Here is a 20,499-nt window from a genome sequence, read left to right on the forward strand (position 1 = left end):
CGTGTTGGGTCGTCGTCTCCCAGTCGAAGCTCCGCCCATCCGTGACATCATTGCGTACTTTACGCAGTTTTTTCACGTAAACGTCGGTACATTGAGACAATTATACAACTAGTTGTGTAAATTAAACACTCATGCATACTATATGCACAGAGGAGCTAGACATATACCAGTACGGCACCCACGGATTCATAATTTAGTGGGTTGATTTAAATTGCTCCACCGCACTCGTAGAATTTTCCAACAATGTTGATAATTTTGACGATGGGGGGGGGGGGGGGGGATCACGATATATACATATAAACGCATATCCTTATCCCGCTTATAGCTGATTGACAGAATAAAGCGGTGCGTTCACTGCTCCTCCAAATTTTCTACACTGTATGTACGCGCGCTCGTCCTTCGTGTGTGACGTTCACGAGCATCGTTCACGGCAGCTCCCTGTCACGAAAGCAGTGATTCGCCTCCGCCTTCCCCAGCATCCATTAAAGCATCCACGGTCGCGCGGAGCCATCGCCGCATCCAGTGGGGGTGACTACTCGTCAGCGGCGAAAATGACTACGACGGCGGCGGTGATGATGATGGAGGTTTGGTGTGGAGAACCGACGCTGGAAGACATTTTTTCACCCCCGCCGTCGATGTCGTGTTGTTTTCGGATGACAGCGGGAGGAGACAAATAAACACCATCGCTTGCTCTTTAGCCAGCTAACGACGCTAAGCTATCCCTTTAGCTGTTTTTTACTTTTCGCCCCAAATGTGGAGACATGCTAGCGGCGAAGAGGACATTTAAACACGGTAGCTGTCGATTAGCATCACGGCTAAGCTAGTTAGCTCGCCCCCCCCCCCCTTTCTTTCGGTGAGGATGCTAACCGAGGGCAGCGACTGACTGTCTGACTGGCCGAATGAAGGTGCGCCTCAACACACTCATGAAGGTCATGACAGCGAGAGAATGATCATGCTGGAAAAACAGGTAGGATGCGAAAAATGGTACATTTTGTCCCTGAGAGTACACCTGGAGCCAGGGCTCATTTGCATGTAGCATATTACCTGTGACCGCTGACTGCTTTTAAAAAAATACATTCTGTCACTTAATCATATTTATTTCATGTATTTTCATGCAGAGACCCTGCTTAGTAGTTGTGAAAGTAGATCTGGAATTTATTGGTTTGCGATCGTTTCCGACAACAAATGGTTCTGTGAGTCAAACCCCTTTCATACAGAGATGCTACAAAATAATCACACTTAAAAGTAAATCTGCCTTGTACACAGAGCCCAGTAGTTGCTTACATGGTGTGATCAGTCATGGACACCTTTTATCATAGAGATCCTGTGAAAAGCTGTAGATTTGTCATTTGCTTTTCTTAGTTTTTCCACACAGAACCCAGCAATCGTTTGCTACAGCAAATGGCGCTGTCAGTCTAAACCCTTTTCACACAGAAATGCCCAAAAATTCGCCGCACCTAGAAGTAGATGCAATATTTGTCTGCTTTTGGCTTTTACACCAAACCCGGTGATTGTTTGTAATGATACATGGTGATTTTAGTCGTGGATGCCTTTCTCAAAGAGATCCCGAAAAGTAGTCGTAAAAGTAGATCTGAAATTTGTTCGTTTTTTTTTACACAAAGCCCAGTGATGTTTTCACCAAGTCGGATTTATCCCACTCGGTTTTTCACAGTTCCAACCTCAATGCGTTGGAGGCAAATGTAAACAACAAAATGGCTGATTCCTGTACATTGTTTGTTTTTGTCGTTCATTGCAACACACTTTGACCTCCAACAAACCTTCTTTATAATTTCCCTAATTTATATGAATAAAAGTATACCATATCTACAAACAATTTTATTCATTACACCAACTAACTTCATTTAAGTGGATAGCGGCAGACGGTACAAATCACGTTGTCTTATAAGAAGTTATTTTGAATAACTAAATTTATGTAAGCTAAGTTTTGCCATTCATGGACTGTGTCCTCGGGAGGTCGCCATTGTCGTGTGACGTCACATTCTAGTCTGTCTAAGAACTCTGGGATCTTTTTTTTAATTTTTTTTCGACTTTGCAACTTCCTCCCAGTTCAGAAGTGCATTTTTCCAAGTTGGAAGTCAGAAAAGTCAGACTTCCCACTTGCCTCGAATGCAGCATAAATCTCACCGTAGGCCGATCGAGCTGTTAAAAATTTCACACAGACTCCTGCCACCCAAAGTCCGAAAATATGCTGGTCGACATCCAATTTGAGTGGTGCCATGCCAAGTGCCAAGTCACTGGTTAGACTTGAATTGCACTAACTTGGGCTTTTGTGATTGGCATAAAAGTTGTATTAATAATTTTACTGCCAGTGAGACCGCAGGCAGTGGTTACCGTTGCTGCTGGTTGCGATGACAACAGCATTCATGTGTGGTTCATCCTCCGCGACACGGCTAGCATCATTAGCACATGAATGGTCGCTCAATGGTCTCTTTGTTCCCACGTGCTGGCGTCAAACATGGCCGCCCACCGCCAGCGTCCAGGACCAAGAGAAGCAAAAGGCGAACGAGGTGGCGCCCCGTCGCCCCCATCAGACCAACTGGCAACGTGCTTGTGTAAAAACAAAAACATACACACTGTAATACACAAGTTTTCTGAAGGATATTTGAAAACTTAAATTGAAACCCTAAGCTTGGCTTGAAACCCTACTTTGAAACCATAACCGAGGTGTCCTGCCGCGAATAGCGAGGCAGCAGAAGGTATAACGCAGTTCATAAATCCGCTTGATTGTTTGGCCACACAAAGGGCAGCTTTCACATTCACTTCCTGCATTGCTGCAAAGTTGGACAAATGCCAAACAACAACAACAACATGGTCACCTGAGCCCAAAAAAAAAAAAAAACTTCCTCAGTTTCACAAAACGCCAATATTTGGATTCGATCAAAACGGACATTACCGTGTGTCAATTACCTGCACGCAACTTTGTGTAAACAGGAAGCAGACCACGTCGTTGCTGCCCCCTTTGATTGAATGGCGGTGAGGCGCCATGGCAACAGAGGACAGCATTCCAGCAGGTGGCTAGGAGAGAGAGCGACCATGAATGAGAAGGAGGGAGGAGAAAGGGATTGAGAGAGAGCGTAGCAACAAAGGGAGGTGGAGAGAAAAAAGGGAGACAGAGGGTGAGACTAGAGAGAAAGAGGAAGAGAGAGGGAGAAGGAGAAAAAGGTTGGAAGAACTGCAGCGTCCCCCTCAGAACCGCCACAATCAGTCAGTGTGGATGTGAATACCGGCCCCGGCACTAGTGGGGTGGCACTAGTGGACCGGGTCTGGTAGAGCGAGACCAGTATAGCGGTACTCGGGTGCGGTTGATGCAGCAACAATATGGAGGAGCGCTTCGACGTGTCGCGAGTGTTTTTCCTCGCACTTTTACATCTCAATCCTGGTTCGGTAGGCATTCAAGCTGTTTGGCTTTCAAGTTAAGGTTTCCATGAAGGGTTTCGGTCAGACCTAGGCTTTCGAACTTTTGGTTGGAATGTCAAATTAAGGTTTCATGATAGGATTAGGATTTCAAATCAAGGGTTTTTAACTTCAAGCCACTGTTAAGGTTTCAAAGGAGGGGCTGAACTAGATCATTTAAAAAAAGTTTTAATTTAGAGATTCCAGACAGGATAAATTGGGGCTTGGAATTAGGAGTTAGGGTTTTGAAATATTTTCAGACAGGTTTAGCTTTCAAAGTAAGGAAGGCCTCAATCCTGGGCGAAGCCTTCAAGTCAGGCGGAAGGTTCACGCAATGTGTGCGTGCGTGATTTGTATGTACCCGGTCGCGTCGGAGAAGACGCAAGAACCTTCCCGGCTTTCGTTTCTCGTCATCCGTGTCGTCCTGGCGGTTAGCTTCCGGGCTAACAGGCTTCATCCGGGCAGGAGTTCTTTCGAGTCTGTGCAAGTTAATTTTTTCCCAGTGTTGTTCCTACGCTTGTTGACACAGCTGCAAAAGCAAACATGCGGCCAGAGCGAGGGTGTCCGCTTTGGGCTTTTGCCCCACTTTTTAAGGAGGCGGGCAGGTGGCGGCCGACCTCCTTCGGGGTTCGGAGATGGGGAGCTGGAGCCGCTGGACTTGCGGACTGCTGGTCCGATCGGTGGGAAACTTTGACGGGAACGCAACACAGGTCGGGCTCGCTTTGGTAAAACGCGGAGAGACGTCCATGTTAGATCACAATAAAAAAATAATAATAATTTTTTTAAAAAAAGGAGGGGGCAGGCAGGGGTCCCCCAGTTTTAACACCCTTGGCTGTCAAACAAGTGTAAAACGAAGTCACTTGTCACGTAGCACAACAGCAAGAGTAACAAAGTGTTCTTAGATTTGAACTGATCTGTTGTTGTTTGTTTTTCCACAACCTGGTTGTTGCGTTTCAACGTAATTCCTTCATTCATTTTAGTAAACAATTGAGAGTATTGCTCTATTCAGAATAGATTCTATTGACTAGATCTACTGTTAATAATCGAATGAAAATATCGTTGTAGTTTTTCAAGTACGAGAATAAAGTCAGATTTATTCTCAAGAAACAAAAGGAGTCACTTTATTTTTTTTAAAGAGGAATCCAACTCAAAAGTTGTTTTGCTAATCCAGATTTGCCCAAAATGTACAAAGAACACATTAGCCACTTGAGATTACCACACAATATAGTAATAAAAATACTAAATATGTTTCTGGGCACTGTCGGCCATAGTGGTTGAACCGATGAATCGCCAAGCACTGTGCAAATTCAATGATGATTATTATTAGTCATCAATTTTTGGATTCATCGTCACCTTTTTGAACAGTTAGAACTGTGCTTTATGTATTTGTTGCCATACTACCTGAAATTACCTATATTTTTGTATTTTTAGTTTTGTATGATGTAATTTGTATAACTGTTTGATTATTTTGAGTCAGTTCAGGTTTAAATTTATAGCAAAATATATAGAAAAAAATATATACTAATCCAGCAATGGCTCTATTCCATCGTTTTCAACTCATATTACATTTTGTGTTCTTTCCAAATATAATTGCTTCAAATATATTTCATTTATTTGGCCATTAGGGAAGCAAACTAGTGCAAACATGTGTCACCGTACAGTGAAACCGCGAATGGCTCATTTAAATCAGTTAATTTAAATAAATCACTTACAAAAAGACCTCATGTCTTTATTAACGCGCAATTACATCATTAGCGTAAACATTCGAAATCTCCGATGGCCGTGAAGACATCGTGCTTCTGTGGGCGTGGTTTAATAATGTTCCCGTCTGAGTCACGATTCCCGTAAACGCATCATCTTCATCGTCATCATCATCTTTTATCCTTGTTGCCGAACGACAAAAAAAAAAAAAAAAGTCCGCTTGTCAGTCGCTTCCAAGCGAGCGAACCAAGCCGCTCAAGATGTCGCTTTATTTGCGATGACGGCAGCCCTCTCTCCCGGTACTCGCTGGGCTCTTTATGGTTCGCTTCGGAGGTGGTATTGAGCTGGGCACGGTCGAGATGTTCGAGTCGTCGTGGCGGGCGCGAGACGTGTGGGACGGGGTGAAGCTGGAGGTGTCCAACGGGTGCGACTCCGTGGTGCTCCATAGTTTCACCCAGCTGCACCCGGACCTTCCTCTACCGGAGGTGAGGCCCCGGGCTGGGGAGATGGTGCTGCGTATCGGGATGTCCGGGGGAGGGGGGGGTTACTGTTTTTTCTTGTGAATAGACTCTTTCGGAAGGACTCTTTTAGGAACCACTTCTAAAAGTGTCAGAGTAGATACTGTCAACCAAAACTGCTGTAAACGGTGTTAAAATGTATAATTTTTATTTTAAAAATGTATGATAATATTAATGGCCATACGATTCATTTAGTCTCTTATCCGCAGGTGTCTTGAAGGGCAATAAAAAGTACAAAACTTTCTACACCAATTTCACAAATACATAAAGGTCACTGATTAAAAACAAGCATTTATTTATTATTTAAGAATGTTATCCAATTACGAACACGGATGTTTTAAAAAAATATGTTTTTTTGTTTGTTGAATTGGCTGCAATTTTGAAGTCCCTTTTATCTTTTTCTGTCTGTGCCTTTCATTAACTCTTTTCAAACTTCCGCCACTTCAGAGCTCGACGCAGGAGATTGGCGAGGAAGTGGAGGACGACGCCATCTTCACCATCACGCTGCGTAAGGTGCAACTGCACCACTCGTCCAGCAAAGGGCAGCGTTGGTTGGGGGTGGACACGGACTCCGCCCTCAGCCTCTACGAGACGTGCAAGGTGCGAACCATCAAGGCGGGCACCCTGGAGAGGCTGGTGGAGTACATGGTCACGGCCTTCAAGGGCAAGGACTCCACCTACGTCACCATCTTCCTCTGCACTTACCGATCCTTTGCCACTGCCAAGCAGGTGCTCGATCTGCTGCTCAACAGGTATTGACCTTAAGCTCGCTTCTATCCCTTATCAACCCATATTTGAAACCTTAAAGATATTAGAGAGGATCTTATTTAGAATTTATTTTGCAATATTTCTTAAATTTCCGGTTTCCTTTGTAGGTACGCCAGGCTCCAGAATGTTCCAGCGGCGACGGCGCATCGCGTCTGCCAGGATGACTGCACCGAGCTCAGAAAGTGAGACGCCGCTCATCTTTCACCCTTGTTTTGGCTAATAGTCAAAATTTGCCACATGTTCAAAACCCCCGCAGAGGACACGGAAACATTGTTCAATAGCTCACGTGAAAGAAATGCTAGCATTTAGCTTTGGGCTCCTCTTGTCATGGACAAATATTCAGTTGCAAACAGCTAAGTACATAAAAGAGATTCTAATGTTAGCGATTTAGTATTACATTGTTGGCATTTAGCGTAGCTCCGATCTTTCTTTTGAATTTCATTCAGTCATTGTAAACACTCACAGAGGCCCCTGAAACATTGTCAGAGATTTGAATTGAATGTGAAAGAAATAATAACACTAACATAGGCAGCCCTGCTAGTATTTAGCCTTTTGGTCTCTCTTGTACATTCTCTCAATGAATTTCAAATTGTCTAATGCATGGAATGTTTGCATTTTCAAACGTTAGCATAAGTAGTAGCCTGTTTTGTATTTACATTATCTTTGGACTCATCTTTCATGTACACATTCATTTTGAGGCAGTAGAAACATTTGTTGTCAAGAAGAGTTAATGATGCTAACATGTTAGCACGTGGCACTGTGTTTTGAAGCACGGTATCGTCCATCTTGGGTGCCTGGCTGGACCAGTACTCTGAGGACTTCTGGACTCCGCCAGGCTACGACTGCTTGCACCAGCTTTTGTCATACCTCCACCTTCACTTCCCCGGTTCTGACCTTGAGCGTCGTGCCCGCAACCTACTGGCACATTTCCACAGACGGCAGCAGCGCGAGCCCGAAACAGAAGGTAAGAGAGCAGCAATGCCAGATTGGGCTCTTGGCGAATCTGGGCTGGGGTCACGTGAGTTTGTGTCGTTTTGTCAGTAAATTGAAGTCCGAGGTCGGCTTCTTGAAAGCAAGTTTGAAACGTTGCCCTTGTCTTGAAATGCCTGCCCTTGCTTCAAACATAATTGCTTCATCCTGCAATGTCAGGCGAACACCTGGGCTGCCCGTTCGCCACGCAGGAGGAGAGCGGCTTCGAGGACGAGCTGCCCACTTTCAGCTTCCTCTCCTTCGACCCCATCATGGTGGCCGAGCAATTCACGCTCATGGACGCGGTGAGCACATTTGGCAATATTGCGTCTTTGGGGGTGATCATAGATTTTAACTGCAATGGGCCCAAATCTAATGTAGGGAGGAGTCATTGCTTGAATATTTTGGTTCTACTAGTGAAAAGAAAAAAAAAAGTCACTCATCAAGGTTTTTGTTTTGCGTAGGACCTGTTCAAGAAGGTGGTGCCGTACCACTGCCTGGGGTGCATCTGGTCCCAGCGCGACAAGAAGGGCAAAGAGCACCTGGCGCCAACCATCCGGGCCACGGTGGCCCAGTTCAACTCGGTCACCAACTGCGTAATCAGCACCTGCCTCAGTAACGCCGCGCTCAAGCACAACCAGAGGGCTCGACTCCTGGAGAGGTGGATCGACGTGGCCCGGGTAAGGATGCCGTCCAGCCCTGCAGAGACACTGGCAAACGCACTGCAGACCACCCAAAAAAAAAAAAAAAAGGGTTTTATGTAGGAAATTTGTTTTTATTTATTTAGTTTTGCTGCCTTTTTTTTTGTGTGTGTGTGCGTCAAGGTCTTAACACTTTGCGCCTTGTCTGCAGGAGTGTCGTATCCTGAAGAACTTCTCCTCCTTGCGAGCCATCCTCTCCGCCCTGCAGTGCAACGCCGTCCACCGCCTGAAGAGGACCTGGGAGGAAGTCTCTAGGTCCGTCCTCAGCCCCCCCCCCCCCCCCACCCCCACCCCCGATGGTTTGTGTACACGCTTCTCAATCGCTTTTGTAACCACAGGGAGAGTTTCCGCACATTTCGCGAGCTTTCCGAGATCTTCTCCGACGACAACAACTATTCGCTCAGCCGGGAGCTGCTGGTGAAGGTAAGACGTCCCGCGCTCGAGCATGGACATGTGCGTGAGGGGAAACCCCTGTGACGTGAACGTGACGTGACGGCGGACCCGTCTGACAGACGCAGATAAGGGCCCGAGTGTCGGGAGACACCCTGGGGTGGGGCTGGCCTCTATCGGCCACCAACGTGCTGGTATATCACGGAAGATGCACTAGTACCATTTTTGGCGGATACGCTAGGAGGGCTAACATCGAAGTACTCGCCAAGTACCGATACTCCATAATAGGTCCTGACCCATGAAACAGATGCTTAGTTCTTTTTTTGCCCAGACCTTTGTGTGTGTGGGGGTTATTATACATTTATACATAACAAACATAAGTTAAGATAATGACATTCACAGATCCTCCCCTCCAAAAATTGCCGGGAATCTATCCATTTTCCTCTGACATTCGAAATCCAAAAGTTATTTTTTAAACTGCTTTTTTTTTAGTCTTGCCACACATCGCACAAATGTAATAAGGCACTGCAGTTAGGTGCTATCTGAATCAGAACACTAGGGGGCAGCTTGTAAAAGAGACCAGATAAAATAAATGTCAAAGAAGAACATAGTCAACTAAAAATTGATAGTACGTTTTTTTTTGTGTTGTGGCCCCATCAGGAAGGAACGTCTAAGTTTGCGACTTTGGAGATGAATCCCAAACGAGCTCAGCGGAGACACCAGCAGCAGAGAGACCTGGTTGGTAAAGCACAGCGCTATCTCGTGGCACCACTACAAACATGCGCTTCCAGTCTGTTGGATTGAGTTTTGAACTGGGATTGTTCAGGGAGTGATGCAGGGCACAATTCCTTACCTGGGCACCTTCCTGACAGACCTGGTCATGATGGACACGGCCATGAAGGACTACACCGAGGTCAGTGTGCCCTCATCTGTTACTTTGAAGAGGATTACACACACTTCAGACAGTCCTTTACAAAATGTTGTTTGATCAAATGTCATGTTCAAATGACATTCGGTCAAGCTGGCATTCATTTTATTCATTGTTTGTGAATGTTTTTTTGCTTTTGTGTATTCCAGGGTGGTCTGATCAACTTTGAGAAGAGACGAAAGGTGCGTCCGCTTAGCTTACTTTATTTTAGCGTCGTCATTTTCGATGCGTCAAAATGGCCGCCCTCCTCTGATTGCTAAACGCAGTTCGATTTTTCGGTCTAATTTGCGTTTGTGATTTGTACGTCACTTTTTACGATGAGTTGAGCTGTTTATTTCTCTTGTGTTTTCAGGAGTTTGAAGTAATCGCGCAAATCAAATTACTGCAGCTGGCGTCCAACAACTACAGCTTCACTCAAGACGCGCACTTCCGCGAGTGGTTCGCCTCCACCGAGAAACTCAGCGAGGCCGAGAGGTAACCGAACGGGTGGCCGTTGGTAACGGCGCGTCGTTGACTTCCTCCCTCCTTGTCCCCTAGCTACCAGCTGTCGTGCGACATCGAGCCGCTCTCCGAGTCGGCGGGCAACACGTTGAGAGCCAAGAAGAACGGAGGCATCATGAAACGATGGAGCGAGTGAGTTTGCGCCGTTAGGTTAGCATCGAATTGAGGCTGAGAAAGACGGGTTGTCCGTCAACTTGGATAGCAAGTGCATGAGAAGTGCTTCGGTTTTAATTTTGTGCTGGAAGCCAAGTAAAAGGCTCACAAATAAGGTTTTAAGATGAGGTCGGTCTTTAAAATAAGAGATTCTAGCCGTGGTTAGAAGCTTCTGTTCGGTTTTATCACCATTTCATTTGGGGGGGCCCTGAAGTTGCGTCTCTTACGCGTGCAGTCGTCAGTTGGCCGAGGGCTCGTCCGGTTGCTCGGCGGCCGGAAGCGGCGGCGCCGTGGGCTCCCACTCCAAGTCCTTTGAGCACGCCCACTTCCGACCATACCAAGGCGGTGACGGCGGCGACGCCCTCAGCGTCACCTCCGTCAGCTCCAGCGGCTCCGACCTAGAGGACGTCAATGCCAGCTTCCTCTCGGACTCGCCCGAGGGACACGAGAGGAAGGTGAGTGCCGGGAAGCCTTCCAGCACTGTAGCGGGGTTTTCCTCTCTTCCTCCCAATTGGACTCATTCTTAGGAGAAATTATTGTTCTTGTCTTTAGACGTCAACGCCTTCGGTGAAACTTTCCGTTTCCGCTCTGGGGAGAGAAGCTTCGGCTACAGACACGACTTCCACGGTACCGCTCACTTGCACTTCCGACACCATTTCTTTAGTACATTTAAACTTCGCGACGTCCTCAAAAGATCATTTTGCGATGTGACGTGCGCGTGGCAGTTCTGGGAGTGCACGTCGCTGTCGTCTCTGGACACGTCGGGCATGGGCTCCAGCTCGGGCTCGGCGTCGGGCTCCAGCACGGCGTCGTCGTCGTCGGTGTCGTCGGCGGCGGCGGCGGCGCTCTCGCTCTCTCTGTCGGCGGCGCGCTCGCACAAGCGCTCGGTGTCGGCCGTGTCCAACTACTCCACGCTGTCGCTGCCCCTCTACAACCAGCAGGTGGACGACTGCTGCATCATCCGCGTCAGCCTCGACGTGGAGAACGGGAACATGTACAAGAGCATCCTGGTAAACGGAGCGCCTTCATGACATTGTCGGAACGGTGTCATGATCTTGTTAGCCGAGGATTTTTGACAAGCGGTGTTTGTCCTTCGGCACAGGTGACCAGCCAGGACAAGACGCCCGCCGTCATCCGCAAGGCGATGATCAAACACAATCTGGAGAGGGAAAAAACCGAAGACTACGAGCTGGTGCAGAAGATCTCAGAAGACAAAGGTACCCTTTCCGCAACTACCTTAACAAGTTTACGACTAGCAACACAACTATGCTGTGGCAATTTTTGGAGGTGATCACGTCTCTCCTGTGTCCAGAGCTCCGCATTCCCGACAACGCCAACGTCTTCTACGCCATGAACTCCAGCGCCAACTACGACTTTGTGCTGAAGAAGCGCGGGCTGGCGCGACCCGTGCGCGTCAAGACAGTGGCCAGCTCCACGCTGCCGCGCATGAAGCAGAAAGGACTGAAGATCGCCAAAGGCATTTTCTGAAGAGCGCTAAAGAGCGCCACCAGGAGCACCTTAGCACTTAGTTTGACCTCGGGAAGCTCGGGACCTCATTTTACGGGCCAAGCCGGGAAAGCCGTCGCACTTTGGATGCTTTTTTTTTTTTTTTTTTTTTTTTTTCTTAAACAGCATCCTGGCCTTGTGTTGACGCATGGTCAAACAAACATTGTCCCATGGATAGGATGTCGTTGCACTTTTGAATTTTTTTACAACATTCTAGTCCTCGATGATGACACATGGGCAAAGAGATGTTGTCCCGTGGGTAGGATCCAGATGTCTGGGATGCCAGGATGACGTTTTTTTTTTTTTTCACAGCAACCTGCCGATGCTCTGGATTGACAAATGAATCTTTTATACCGTGGGCGGGATCTCGACGTTCCTCACGGTCATTGCGCTGACACATGGGGCAAAACAGTGTGCCGGATGCCCCCCGTCCCCTTAACCCCCCCCCCCCCCCCACTGCCGCACCACACAAACGTTGGGCACAATGGAAACGTTGACAAATGGTCCAACAGACCACGAGTTAAACGCCACTCGACAACTTGTATGTATGTCAGCTGTGCCGTGTCGTTTTTGCTTTGTACGATTTTTGTTGTTGTTTCTCGGAAGATGGTGCTGTTGATTATCTTTCATTCAAGCGGTTCCATGAGTTCACCCGCTGCCGTGGTTTGGAAATTGAATGACATTTTTGGGGAATTTTTCAACTCAGCCCTCAATTCTTGTTGAGGCAAGCCTCCTGTTGTTTATTTATTTTATTTTTCAAATCTTTTTTACTAATGACTTTGACAAAAGGCTCAGTGCTTGGCATAAATAACGTCAAGTCAGGTGTTTCTTAATCAGTATGAAAAGATTTTTCATAATTTTGCTGATGATCACAATCAAAGGGCCTTTTTGAAAAGAGAAAAAATATGGAAAGCAAGCAAGGACCTTTTTTCATGAATGTTCTCTGCTCCTCCCATTGACCACTTATAGTTCCTGGTGGTCCACTTAAAATTGAAACTTTAATCTTGTTAGACTGAAGTTTTTCTTCAAACAAAATACTGTATGTGGTTGTAAAATATTACCCCCCTCGCCCCCAAATTCTGACTTGACTCATAAACAGATTGACTTTTTTGCCCCTAAAAGTTTTCAGACCTTTTTATATAAAAAGGGTTACTTTGTTGTTAAAAAATTAATTTATTGTAAAAAAATTTTTTACTTTGCTCGTATAATATTGTAACTATTTTTCTCAGCAAAAATTACAAATTCTTTCTGGTACGATTGCTACTTTCCCACTCCCAATGAACCTTCATTTAGTCTTGTGAGATTACGACTTAATTCAAAAAAATATAAGCGGGTTTCTATCTGTGTCTCCAAACAATACAATGCTGGTCTTTTTTTTTTTCTTAGTTCCAATTTTGTTTTCAAATTTTCATTCCTGACAAAAATGGAAAATAAATTGAAAATAATTCAATTATATTCTGGAAAAAAAGTAAGACGTACACACACAGAAAGACGGAGAGAAAAAAATGACTAGAACCTAGAACTAGAACCTTTTCACCGGAAAGAATTTTCCTTTTTTCCTTTGGCTTGTAGTTATTTCTGCTGAGCACTGTACTATGTAAACGTTTACCTTTGGAAATGATGAAAGGAAAGTCTTGAGATAAGGAAATGACGTGGTTGAGTTCTTCCGACTTCACACAAAGGAACTATGGAAATTGACGCTGGCTGCCAAGCAAGACGGGAAATGTTGGGAAAGCAGTAAGGCAGAGAAAATGGCGTCCAAGAATATTTTGTTTGTCGTCTCTGCCTCAAAAACAAAACATTTGCCTGTTGCCACTGCCGACATATTTTGGATTTTTTTTTTTTTGCTTTTATTTGCGGCAAGTCTAAATGGTGATGGAGGGAGTCACTGCGAACGTCCTGTGGAGCACTGTGAACAACAACAATAAGTGTCAAACAAGTCATTTGCCTTTTAAGCCAGGAGCAAACCTTTGGATTTCTTCTTTTTTTTAATCTTGCTTATGAACAAAGTTGTGAATTTACACGTTCCCCATCAAGAAGCTTGGCGCCCTTTTGACACGCTGCGGAAATAACTTTTGTCGCTTGTGTGTCATAACACGACGTGACAATTTCCATTCTACATTCTTGGTGTGTCACAATCACTTGTTACATGTTACTTGATGTGTCAAAACACGTAACATGACGCTTGACATTTACATGTTACACTGACACGACCTGACCTTTGACATGACAATACGTTGCGTTTACGTGACACTCAACTTGACATGACGCTTGTCATTTCCCGTGAAACTTTACATCTCATGGTTACATCAGTTGATTAAACATCAAATGATGTCATGTTATGCCATCTCATGTTCTACCACAACATATGACGTGTGGCATCACTTGAGTGTCCACGCCGCTGACGTAACACTTGATGTGTTAACATCTGCTCATGACGTGCCACTTGACTGTGTGTGTGTGTGCGTGTGTGGAAAAGGCAAATTGTGTATTCCTTTGTGTAGCTCATGCTTCTGTGGTTGGTTTGTGTGTTGGCGCTTTGACAATACTTTTTTGTGATGCTTGAGTGTGTGTGTGCGCGTGTTGCCTTCCGCTGAGCTCGGATGCCATATTTTTTGTTATTATAACTAAAAGACTGACAAACTTTTTGAAGTCTCTTCCTTTACTACTTTCATCATTCCAGCAGGACTAAAAACAATGTAGAGTACAAAAAGTGTCCCGCTCTTTATTTATTGATTTGAATATACAAGTTTTTTTTTTTTTTTTTTTCCCATTGTAAATTCTCTTCTCTCCTGGTCATAGGTTAATATATTAGTGTATATATATGAATAAACATACCGTTTATAAAAGAATACGGTGTGTGCTGTGTACTTTCCTTAGGATTTTGCACTCACGACAAATGCACGTTGGTATGCTATTAAAATCTATTCGAGTTGGGTTTTTTGTTTTTATTTTTTCGCACGCGATGTTGGTTTGTTTGATGGGCAACAACATTAAACGTTCCACGGTTGTTCGCTAGAGGGCGTCCGGGACCTCTCTCAAATGACATCATCATTACGTAACAGGAAGTAAAGCTACGACTACAAATCCGCGCCTGCATCACTTAAACACGCAATTAACTTATGTGGTGAATCAGTAAGATTAGCTACACTACAACTGCAACGACGAAAGAGGTAAGTTACGACTGTTGACCTTAGTTATTATGTTAGCACCGTTCGTTATTTGTAGGACTGCTTAGTTGCAGTACACAATTCCGGACCGCTTTCATTAGCATGGTAGCTACCACAGTGCTAACTTTATGATATTTAGCTTGATTATGGGCATGATTGTTGAATTACAGCTGTCGTTTGTCAAGTTGCTGCAGAGGCTGCTCTGGGCAGCGTCCTCGACGAATGTTGGATCTTAAATGAGCCATCATCACATGCTGGTTCTCGCCTCTACCGAGATTTAGACCGTGGAAATTACTCAAGATTGAGTATTAGCTGGTGGTCGCAGGCAGGCATGCCCCCGATTTTAAATCTCAATGCCTCCATGCCGTCTACCAGATGATAATGCATCATCACATCAAACACAACACTTAACCCTATTGTGTAAATATGGGATAACGTAATCAACGATTTCAATAAATAGCTCGTGCGCCGCTGTCCAAAAGACACATTTGTTAGCCAAACTTTGTTGAACAAGTGTTGTGATTGCAGAGTGAAAATGTTTGCAAGGACCACAGCAAAGTACGTGGAGGAAAAGGACCACACTCGCCGACGACTGGAAGATCTTTGGCTGCAGCCTTTTGTTGTGTTAAACAGAGCTGGTTAGTACTTGCTTCGGAAATAACTATTTTCTATTTTGAATCCTTTTCCAGTGTTTATGTTGAGTAGAATTCTATCGAAATCATGTGTGATAGGCAGATTGAAGAAGTCCTTGTATCGCCTTTGCCAATTTCTCTTCAACTGTAACTTTCATTTTTAATATACATTGAAATGATGTGTGTTTGTCTTATTTTGCAAGACGTCAGTGAAGCTATTCGTCCTAAGCAGCAGAAGCCAGAGCTTACTCGTGTTAAAGAGGAGGAAGATGTGGGAAAAGAGGTCCACCACTTGAATGAACAAATGGAGCAGACCTTTCTTTGCGCCATAAAGAAAGAGGAAGAGCTGGAGCAGCCTTGTATCAAAGAGGAGGGAGATGTGGGCAAAGAGGTCCACCACTTGAATGAACAAATGGAGCAGACCTTTCTTTGCACCATAAAGGAGGAAGAGCTGGAGCTGCCTTGTATCAAAGTGGAGGGAGATGTGGGCAAAGAGGTCCACCACTTGAATGAACAAATGGAGCAAACCTTTCTTTGCACTCTAAAGAAGGAGGAAGAGCTGGAGCTGCCTTGTATCAAAGAGGAGGGAGAAGACTCCTGTGACATTAAAAAGGAGGAGGAGGAGGAAGATATCTGCAAAATGCCATTGACTGGTGTTCCTGTGAAGAGTTTTGATGAGGTGAGCAAAGGGGCGGAGCCTCCAAGCTGCAGCTCAAGTCAACAAATGACCCGAGAAGGTGATGGAGACCACTGTGGAGGATCACAAGCAGCTCCACCATCAGATCGTGATGACGTGTCGTCACATGCTCCTGCTGCTGATGATGAGAAACCTTTTTCATGCTCAGTTTGTGGCCGAAACTTCTCTGTAAAGGGAAGTCTCATACGCCATACAAGAACTCACACTGGTGAGAAACCCTTTTCATGCTCAGTTTGTGGCCAAAGATTTTCACTGAAGGAAAGCTTAAAAAGGCACACAAGAATCCACACTGGCGAGAAACCTTTTTCATGCTCAGTTTGTGGCCAAAGATTCTGTCAGAAGGGAGAATTAAAAATGCACATAAGAATCCACACTGGTGAGAAACCTTTTTCATGCTCAGTTTGTGGCCAAGCATTCAGTCAGATGGGAAGTCTATCAGTTCATAAAAGAATCCACACTGGCGAGAAACCTTTTTCATGCTCAGTTTGTGGCCAAAGATTCTCTGAGAAGGGAAGTTTAAAAAGTCATACAAGAATCCACACTGGTGAGAAACCTTTTTCATGCACAATTTGTGGCCAGAAATTCTCTCTGAGCGGACCTTTAAAAACGCACACAAGAACCCACACTGGTGAGAAACCTTTTTCATGCTCAGTTTGTGGCCAAAGATTCAGTCAGCTGGGAACTCTAACAGGTCATAAAAGAATCCACGCTGGTGAGAAACCTTTTTCATGCTCACTTTGTGGCCAAAGATTCTCTCACAAGGGAACTCTAAGACGTCATACAAGAATCCACGCTGGCGAGAAACCTTTTTCATGCACAGTTTGTGGCCAAAAATTCCGTCAGAAGGGACATCTAACACGTCATACAAGAATCCACACTGGTCAGAAGCCTTTTTCATGCTCACTTTGTGGCCAGAAATTTGGTGATGAGAGAAGCTTAAAAAGTCATACAAGAATCCACACTGGCGAGAACCCTGTTGCCTGCTCAGTCACTTGCCAAAAAGACTCGATTGAGAATTCTGATTTGGTCGGGGAGATGAGCAATGGTCCGTGAAGTTTTCATCCTCTATTTGAGCAGAATCATGAGTTTTTGCATCAATGGTAATTCTATTCTATGTACCTTCCGATTGAATTGTGTAATGCGTCTAGTCACTGCGGGATGGTGGCAAACGTAATTTTCGATCTCTTTGTGTGTCTTGACGTGAAGAAATTGACAATAAAGCAGACGTTGACTTTTTGACTTGAGAAATGGAGATCCATGAGATGCGAGTAATTCCCAACATTTTATGACACAAGTAAGGTAAGTATCATAAATAGCATATCATATGTTCATTTGAGACCATGGAATTAACCTCAAAAGCACAAGCGGCTGAAAGCTTTCTGGCTTGTTAACACTAGTGTTGAACAACGCGCACGACAAAAGCACGCTAGTGTGTTATCAAAAAATATTTGCGGTTATTTTGGAAAACGTGCACAAATATTTTTTTTTTTAAATGCACGCAATGTTTGTTTGATTGCTGGGCCACCACATTAAACGTTCCACGGTTGTCCACTAGAGGGCGTCCGGGACCTCTAATGATGACATCATCATTACGTAACAGGAAGTAAAGCTGCTGCTACTACTACAAAGCCGCTCCTGCATCAGATAAACACGCAATTAATTTATTTGGTGAATCAGTAAGATTAGCTACACTGCAACGACGAAACAGGTAAGTTACGACTGTGGAACTAAGTTATTATGTTAGCACAGGTCGTTATTTGTAGGACTGCTTAGTTGCAGTACACAATTCCGGACCGCTTTCATTAGCATGATTGCTATCACAGTGCTAACTTTAGGATATTTAGCTTGATTATGGGCATGATTGTTGCATGCCCCCGATTTTAAATCTCAATGCCTTCATGCACTCTACCGGATGATAATGCATAATCACATTTGCCAAATCAGGTCCGATCCACATGAAATGTTGTCTCGTGTATTGGATCGCTTTAAGTTCACGTTGTAAACAAAACAAGTCGAAGTTGACACTCAACAATTTGATCATGATTTATGCCTCCTATTTTCATTTTGTTAGGAATTCCTAGGTACATGGGCGTTGTGGAACAATTCAACTAGACTAGTCTTTCGCTAAGTTTATTTTCTTTCCAAACTATCAAGCACAACACACAATAAAAAAAACACACAATACTATTGTGTAAACCTTCGTTAGCCAAACATTGTCAAAGTCCGCTTTATTGTCAATTTCTTGAACAAGTGTTGTGATTGCAGAGTGAAAATGTTTGCAAGGACCACAACAAAGTACGTGGAGGAAATGGACCGCACTCGTCTACGACCGGAAGATCTTTGGCTGCAGCCTTTTGTTGTGTTAAACAGAGCTGGTTAGTACTTGGTATTTTCTATTTTGAATCCTCTTCCAGTGTTTATGTTGAGTAGGATTCTAGTCCTTGTATCGGCTTTGCCAATTTCTCTTCCACCGTAACTTTCATTTTTAATGTACGTTGAAATGATGTGTGTTTGTCTTATTTTGCAGACGTCCGTGAAGCTATTTGTCCTAAGCAGCAGGAGCCAGAGCGCACTCGCATTAAAGAGGAGGAAGATGTGGGAAAAGAGGTCAACCACTTGAATGACAGAATAGAGCAGACCTTTCTTTGCACCATAAAGAAAGAGGAAGAGCCGGAGCGGCCTTGTATCAAAGAGGGAGAAGACTCCTGTGACATTAAAAAGGAGAAGGAGGAGGATACCTGCAAGAGGCCATTGACTGGCGTTCTTGTGAAGAGTTTTGATGAGGTGAACAATGGGGCGGAGCCTCCAAGCTGCAGCTCAAGTCAACAAATGACCCGAGAAGGTGATGGAGACCACTGTGGAGGATCACAAGTAGCTCCACCATCAGATAGTGATGACGTGTCATCACATGCTCCTGCTGCTGCTGATGAGAAACCTTTTTCATGCTCAGTTTGTGGCCGAAACTTCTCTGTAAAGGGAATTCTAAGACGTCATACCAGAACCCACACTGGTGAGGAACCCTTTTCATGCTCAGTTTGTGGCCGAAGATTTTTAGTAAAGGCAAACTTAAAAAGGCACACAAGAATCCATACTGGTGAGAAACCTTTTTCATGCTCAGTTTGCGGCCAAAACTTCTCTGCAAAGGGAAGTCTAAGACGTCATACAAGAACCCACACTGGTGAGAAACCTTTTTCATGCTCAGTTTGTGGCCAAATATTCAGTCATAGGGAAAGTCTAACAGTTCATACAAGAACCCACACTGGTGAGAAACCTTTTTCATGCTCAGTTTGTGGCCAAATATTCAGTCATAGGGGAAGTCTAACAGTTCATACAAGAATCCACACTGGTGAGAAACCTTATTCCTGCTCAGTTTGTGAACAGAAATTCTCTTGCAGGACAAACTTAAAAACACACACAAGAATCCACACTAGCAAGCAACCTCTTTCCGCCTCAGTTTGTGGCCAAAAATTCAGTCAGAAGGAAACTCTAACAGTTCATAAAACAATCCACACAGGCGAGAAACCTTTTTCATGCTCAGTTTGTGCCCAAAGATTCTCTAGGCGGGACCACTTAAAAAGGCACACAAGAATCCACACTGGTGAGAAACCCTTTTCATGCTCAGTTTGTGGCCAAAGATTTTCAGTAAAGGGAAGTTTAAAAACGCACCTAAGAATCCACACTGGTGAGAAACCTTTTTCATGCTCAGTTTGTGCCCAAAGATTCTCTGACTACCAAAACTTTAAAAGGCACACAAGAACCCACACTGGAGAGAAACCTTTTTCATGCTCAGTTTGTGGCCAAGCATTCAGTCAGATGGGACGTCTATCAGTTCATAAAAGAATCCACACTGGTGAGAAGCCTTTTTCATGCTCAGTTTGTGGCCAAAACTTCTCTGAAAAGGGAAGTCTAAGACGTCATACAAGAATCCACGCTGGCGAGAAACCTTTTTCATGCACAGTTTGTGGCCAAAAATTCCGTCAGAAGGGACATCTAACACGTCATACAAGAATCCACACTGGTCAGAAGCCTTTTTCATGCTCACTTTGTGGCCAGAAATTTGGTGATGAGAGAAGCTTAAAAAGTCATACAAGAATCCACACTGGCGAGAACCCTGTTGCCTGCTCAGTCACTTGCCAAAAAGACTCGATTGAGAATTCTGATTTGGTCGGGGAGATGAGCAATGGTCCGTGAAGTTTTCATCCTCTATTTGAGCAGAATCATGAGTTTTTGCATCAATGGTAATTCTATTCTATGTACCTTCCGATTGAATTGTGTAATGCGTCTAGTCACTGCGGGATGGTGGCAAACGTAATTTTCGATCTCTTTGTGTGTCTTGACGTGAAGAAATTGACAATAAAGCAGACGTTGACTTTTTGACTTGAGAAATGGAGATCCATGAGATGCGAGTAATTCCCAACATTTTATGACACAAGTAAGGTAAGTATCATAAA

At 44.6% G+C, this 20,499-nt stretch overlaps 3 protein-coding genes across 6 annotated transcripts; all 3 read left to right on the forward strand.

The window, feature by feature from the left end:
• The first annotated feature begins 448 nt into the window (after positions 1–448).
• On the forward strand, positions 449–14,195 carry LOC147058367 (ral guanine nucleotide dissociation stimulator-like). Of its 4 annotated transcripts, none has more exons than XM_085909206.1 (18): positions 449–967; positions 6,081–6,385; positions 6,509–6,583; positions 7,172–7,365; positions 7,551–7,675; positions 7,835–8,050; positions 8,223–8,326; positions 8,410–8,494; positions 9,122–9,199; positions 9,288–9,374; positions 9,539–9,571; positions 9,742–9,863; positions 9,927–10,022; positions 10,279–10,498; positions 10,596–10,670; positions 10,769–11,053; positions 11,146–11,260; positions 11,356–14,195. In XM_085909206.1, exons 1-18 carry the CDS (start codon positions 947–949, stop codon positions 11,529–11,531), a joined length of 2,412 nt encoding a protein of 803 aa, XP_085765332.1. In that variant the 5' UTR covers positions 449–946; the 3' UTR covers positions 11,532–14,195. The 4 variants fall into 4 exon arrangements, with proteins under 4 accessions (XP_085765332.1, XP_085765331.1, XP_085765330.1 ...); XM_085909205.1 differs by lacking the exon at positions 449–967 and adding an exon at positions 3,961–4,124; XM_085909204.1 differs by lacking the exon at positions 449–967 and adding an exon at positions 3,973–5,600.
• Positions 14,196–14,579: 384 nt separating this feature from the next.
• On the forward strand, positions 14,580–17,284 carry LOC147058368 (uncharacterized). Its single transcript, XM_085909251.1, has 3 exons — positions 14,580–14,722; positions 15,248–15,357; positions 15,555–17,284. Exons 2-3 carry the CDS (start codon positions 15,255–15,257, stop codon positions 17,099–17,101), a joined length of 1,650 nt encoding a protein of 549 aa, XP_085765377.1. The 5' UTR covers positions 14,580–14,722; positions 15,248–15,254; the 3' UTR covers positions 17,102–17,284.
• Positions 17,285–17,601: 317 nt separating this feature from the next.
• On the forward strand, positions 17,602–20,422 carry LOC147058369 (uncharacterized). Its single transcript, XM_085909240.1, has 3 exons — positions 17,602–17,756; positions 18,314–18,423; positions 18,576–20,422. The coding sequence occupies exons 2-3, from the start codon at positions 18,321–18,323 to the stop codon at positions 20,237–20,239; spliced, it is 1,767 nt and encodes a 588-aa protein (XP_085765366.1). The 5' UTR covers positions 17,602–17,756; positions 18,314–18,320; the 3' UTR covers positions 20,240–20,422.
• The last annotated feature ends 77 nt before the right edge of the window (positions 20,423–20,499 follow it).

This window comes from Syngnathus leptorhynchus, chromosome 4 (genome assembly GCF_054491065.1).
Source record: "Syngnathus leptorhynchus isolate UIUO chromosome 4, UIUO_Slep, whole genome shotgun sequence".
Lineage (NCBI taxonomy): Eukaryota > Metazoa > Chordata > Actinopteri > Syngnathiformes > Syngnathidae > Syngnathus > Syngnathus leptorhynchus.

Excerpts from the sequence above, each read along its gene's own strand:
- LOC147058367 (XM_085909204.1), top strand. The coding sequence starts at position 5,433 with ATGGTTCGCTTCGGAGGTGGTATTGAGCTGGGCACGGTCGAGATGTTC. Across the intron at positions 6,386-6,508 it reads CTCGATCTGCTGCTCAACAG|GTACGCCAGGCTCCAGAATG; the intron begins GTATTGACCTTA and ends TTTCCTTTGTAG. Across the intron at positions 11,261-11,355 it reads GAAGATCTCAGAAGACAAAG|AGCTCCGCATTCCCGACAAC; the intron begins GTACCCTTTCCG and ends TCCTGTGTCCAG.
- LOC147058368 (XM_085909251.1), top strand. The coding sequence starts at position 15,255 with ATGTTTGCAAGGACCACAGCAAAGTACGTGGAGGAAAAGGACCACACT. Across the intron at positions 15,358-15,554 it reads TGTTGTGTTAAACAGAGCTG|ACGTCAGTGAAGCTATTCGT; the intron begins GTTAGTACTTGC and ends TTATTTTGCAAG.
- LOC147058369 (XM_085909240.1), top strand. The coding sequence starts at position 18,321 with ATGTTTGCAAGGACCACAACAAAGTACGTGGAGGAAATGGACCGCACT. Across the intron at positions 18,424-18,575 it reads TGTTGTGTTAAACAGAGCTG|ACGTCCGTGAAGCTATTTGT; the intron begins GTTAGTACTTGG and ends CTTATTTTGCAG.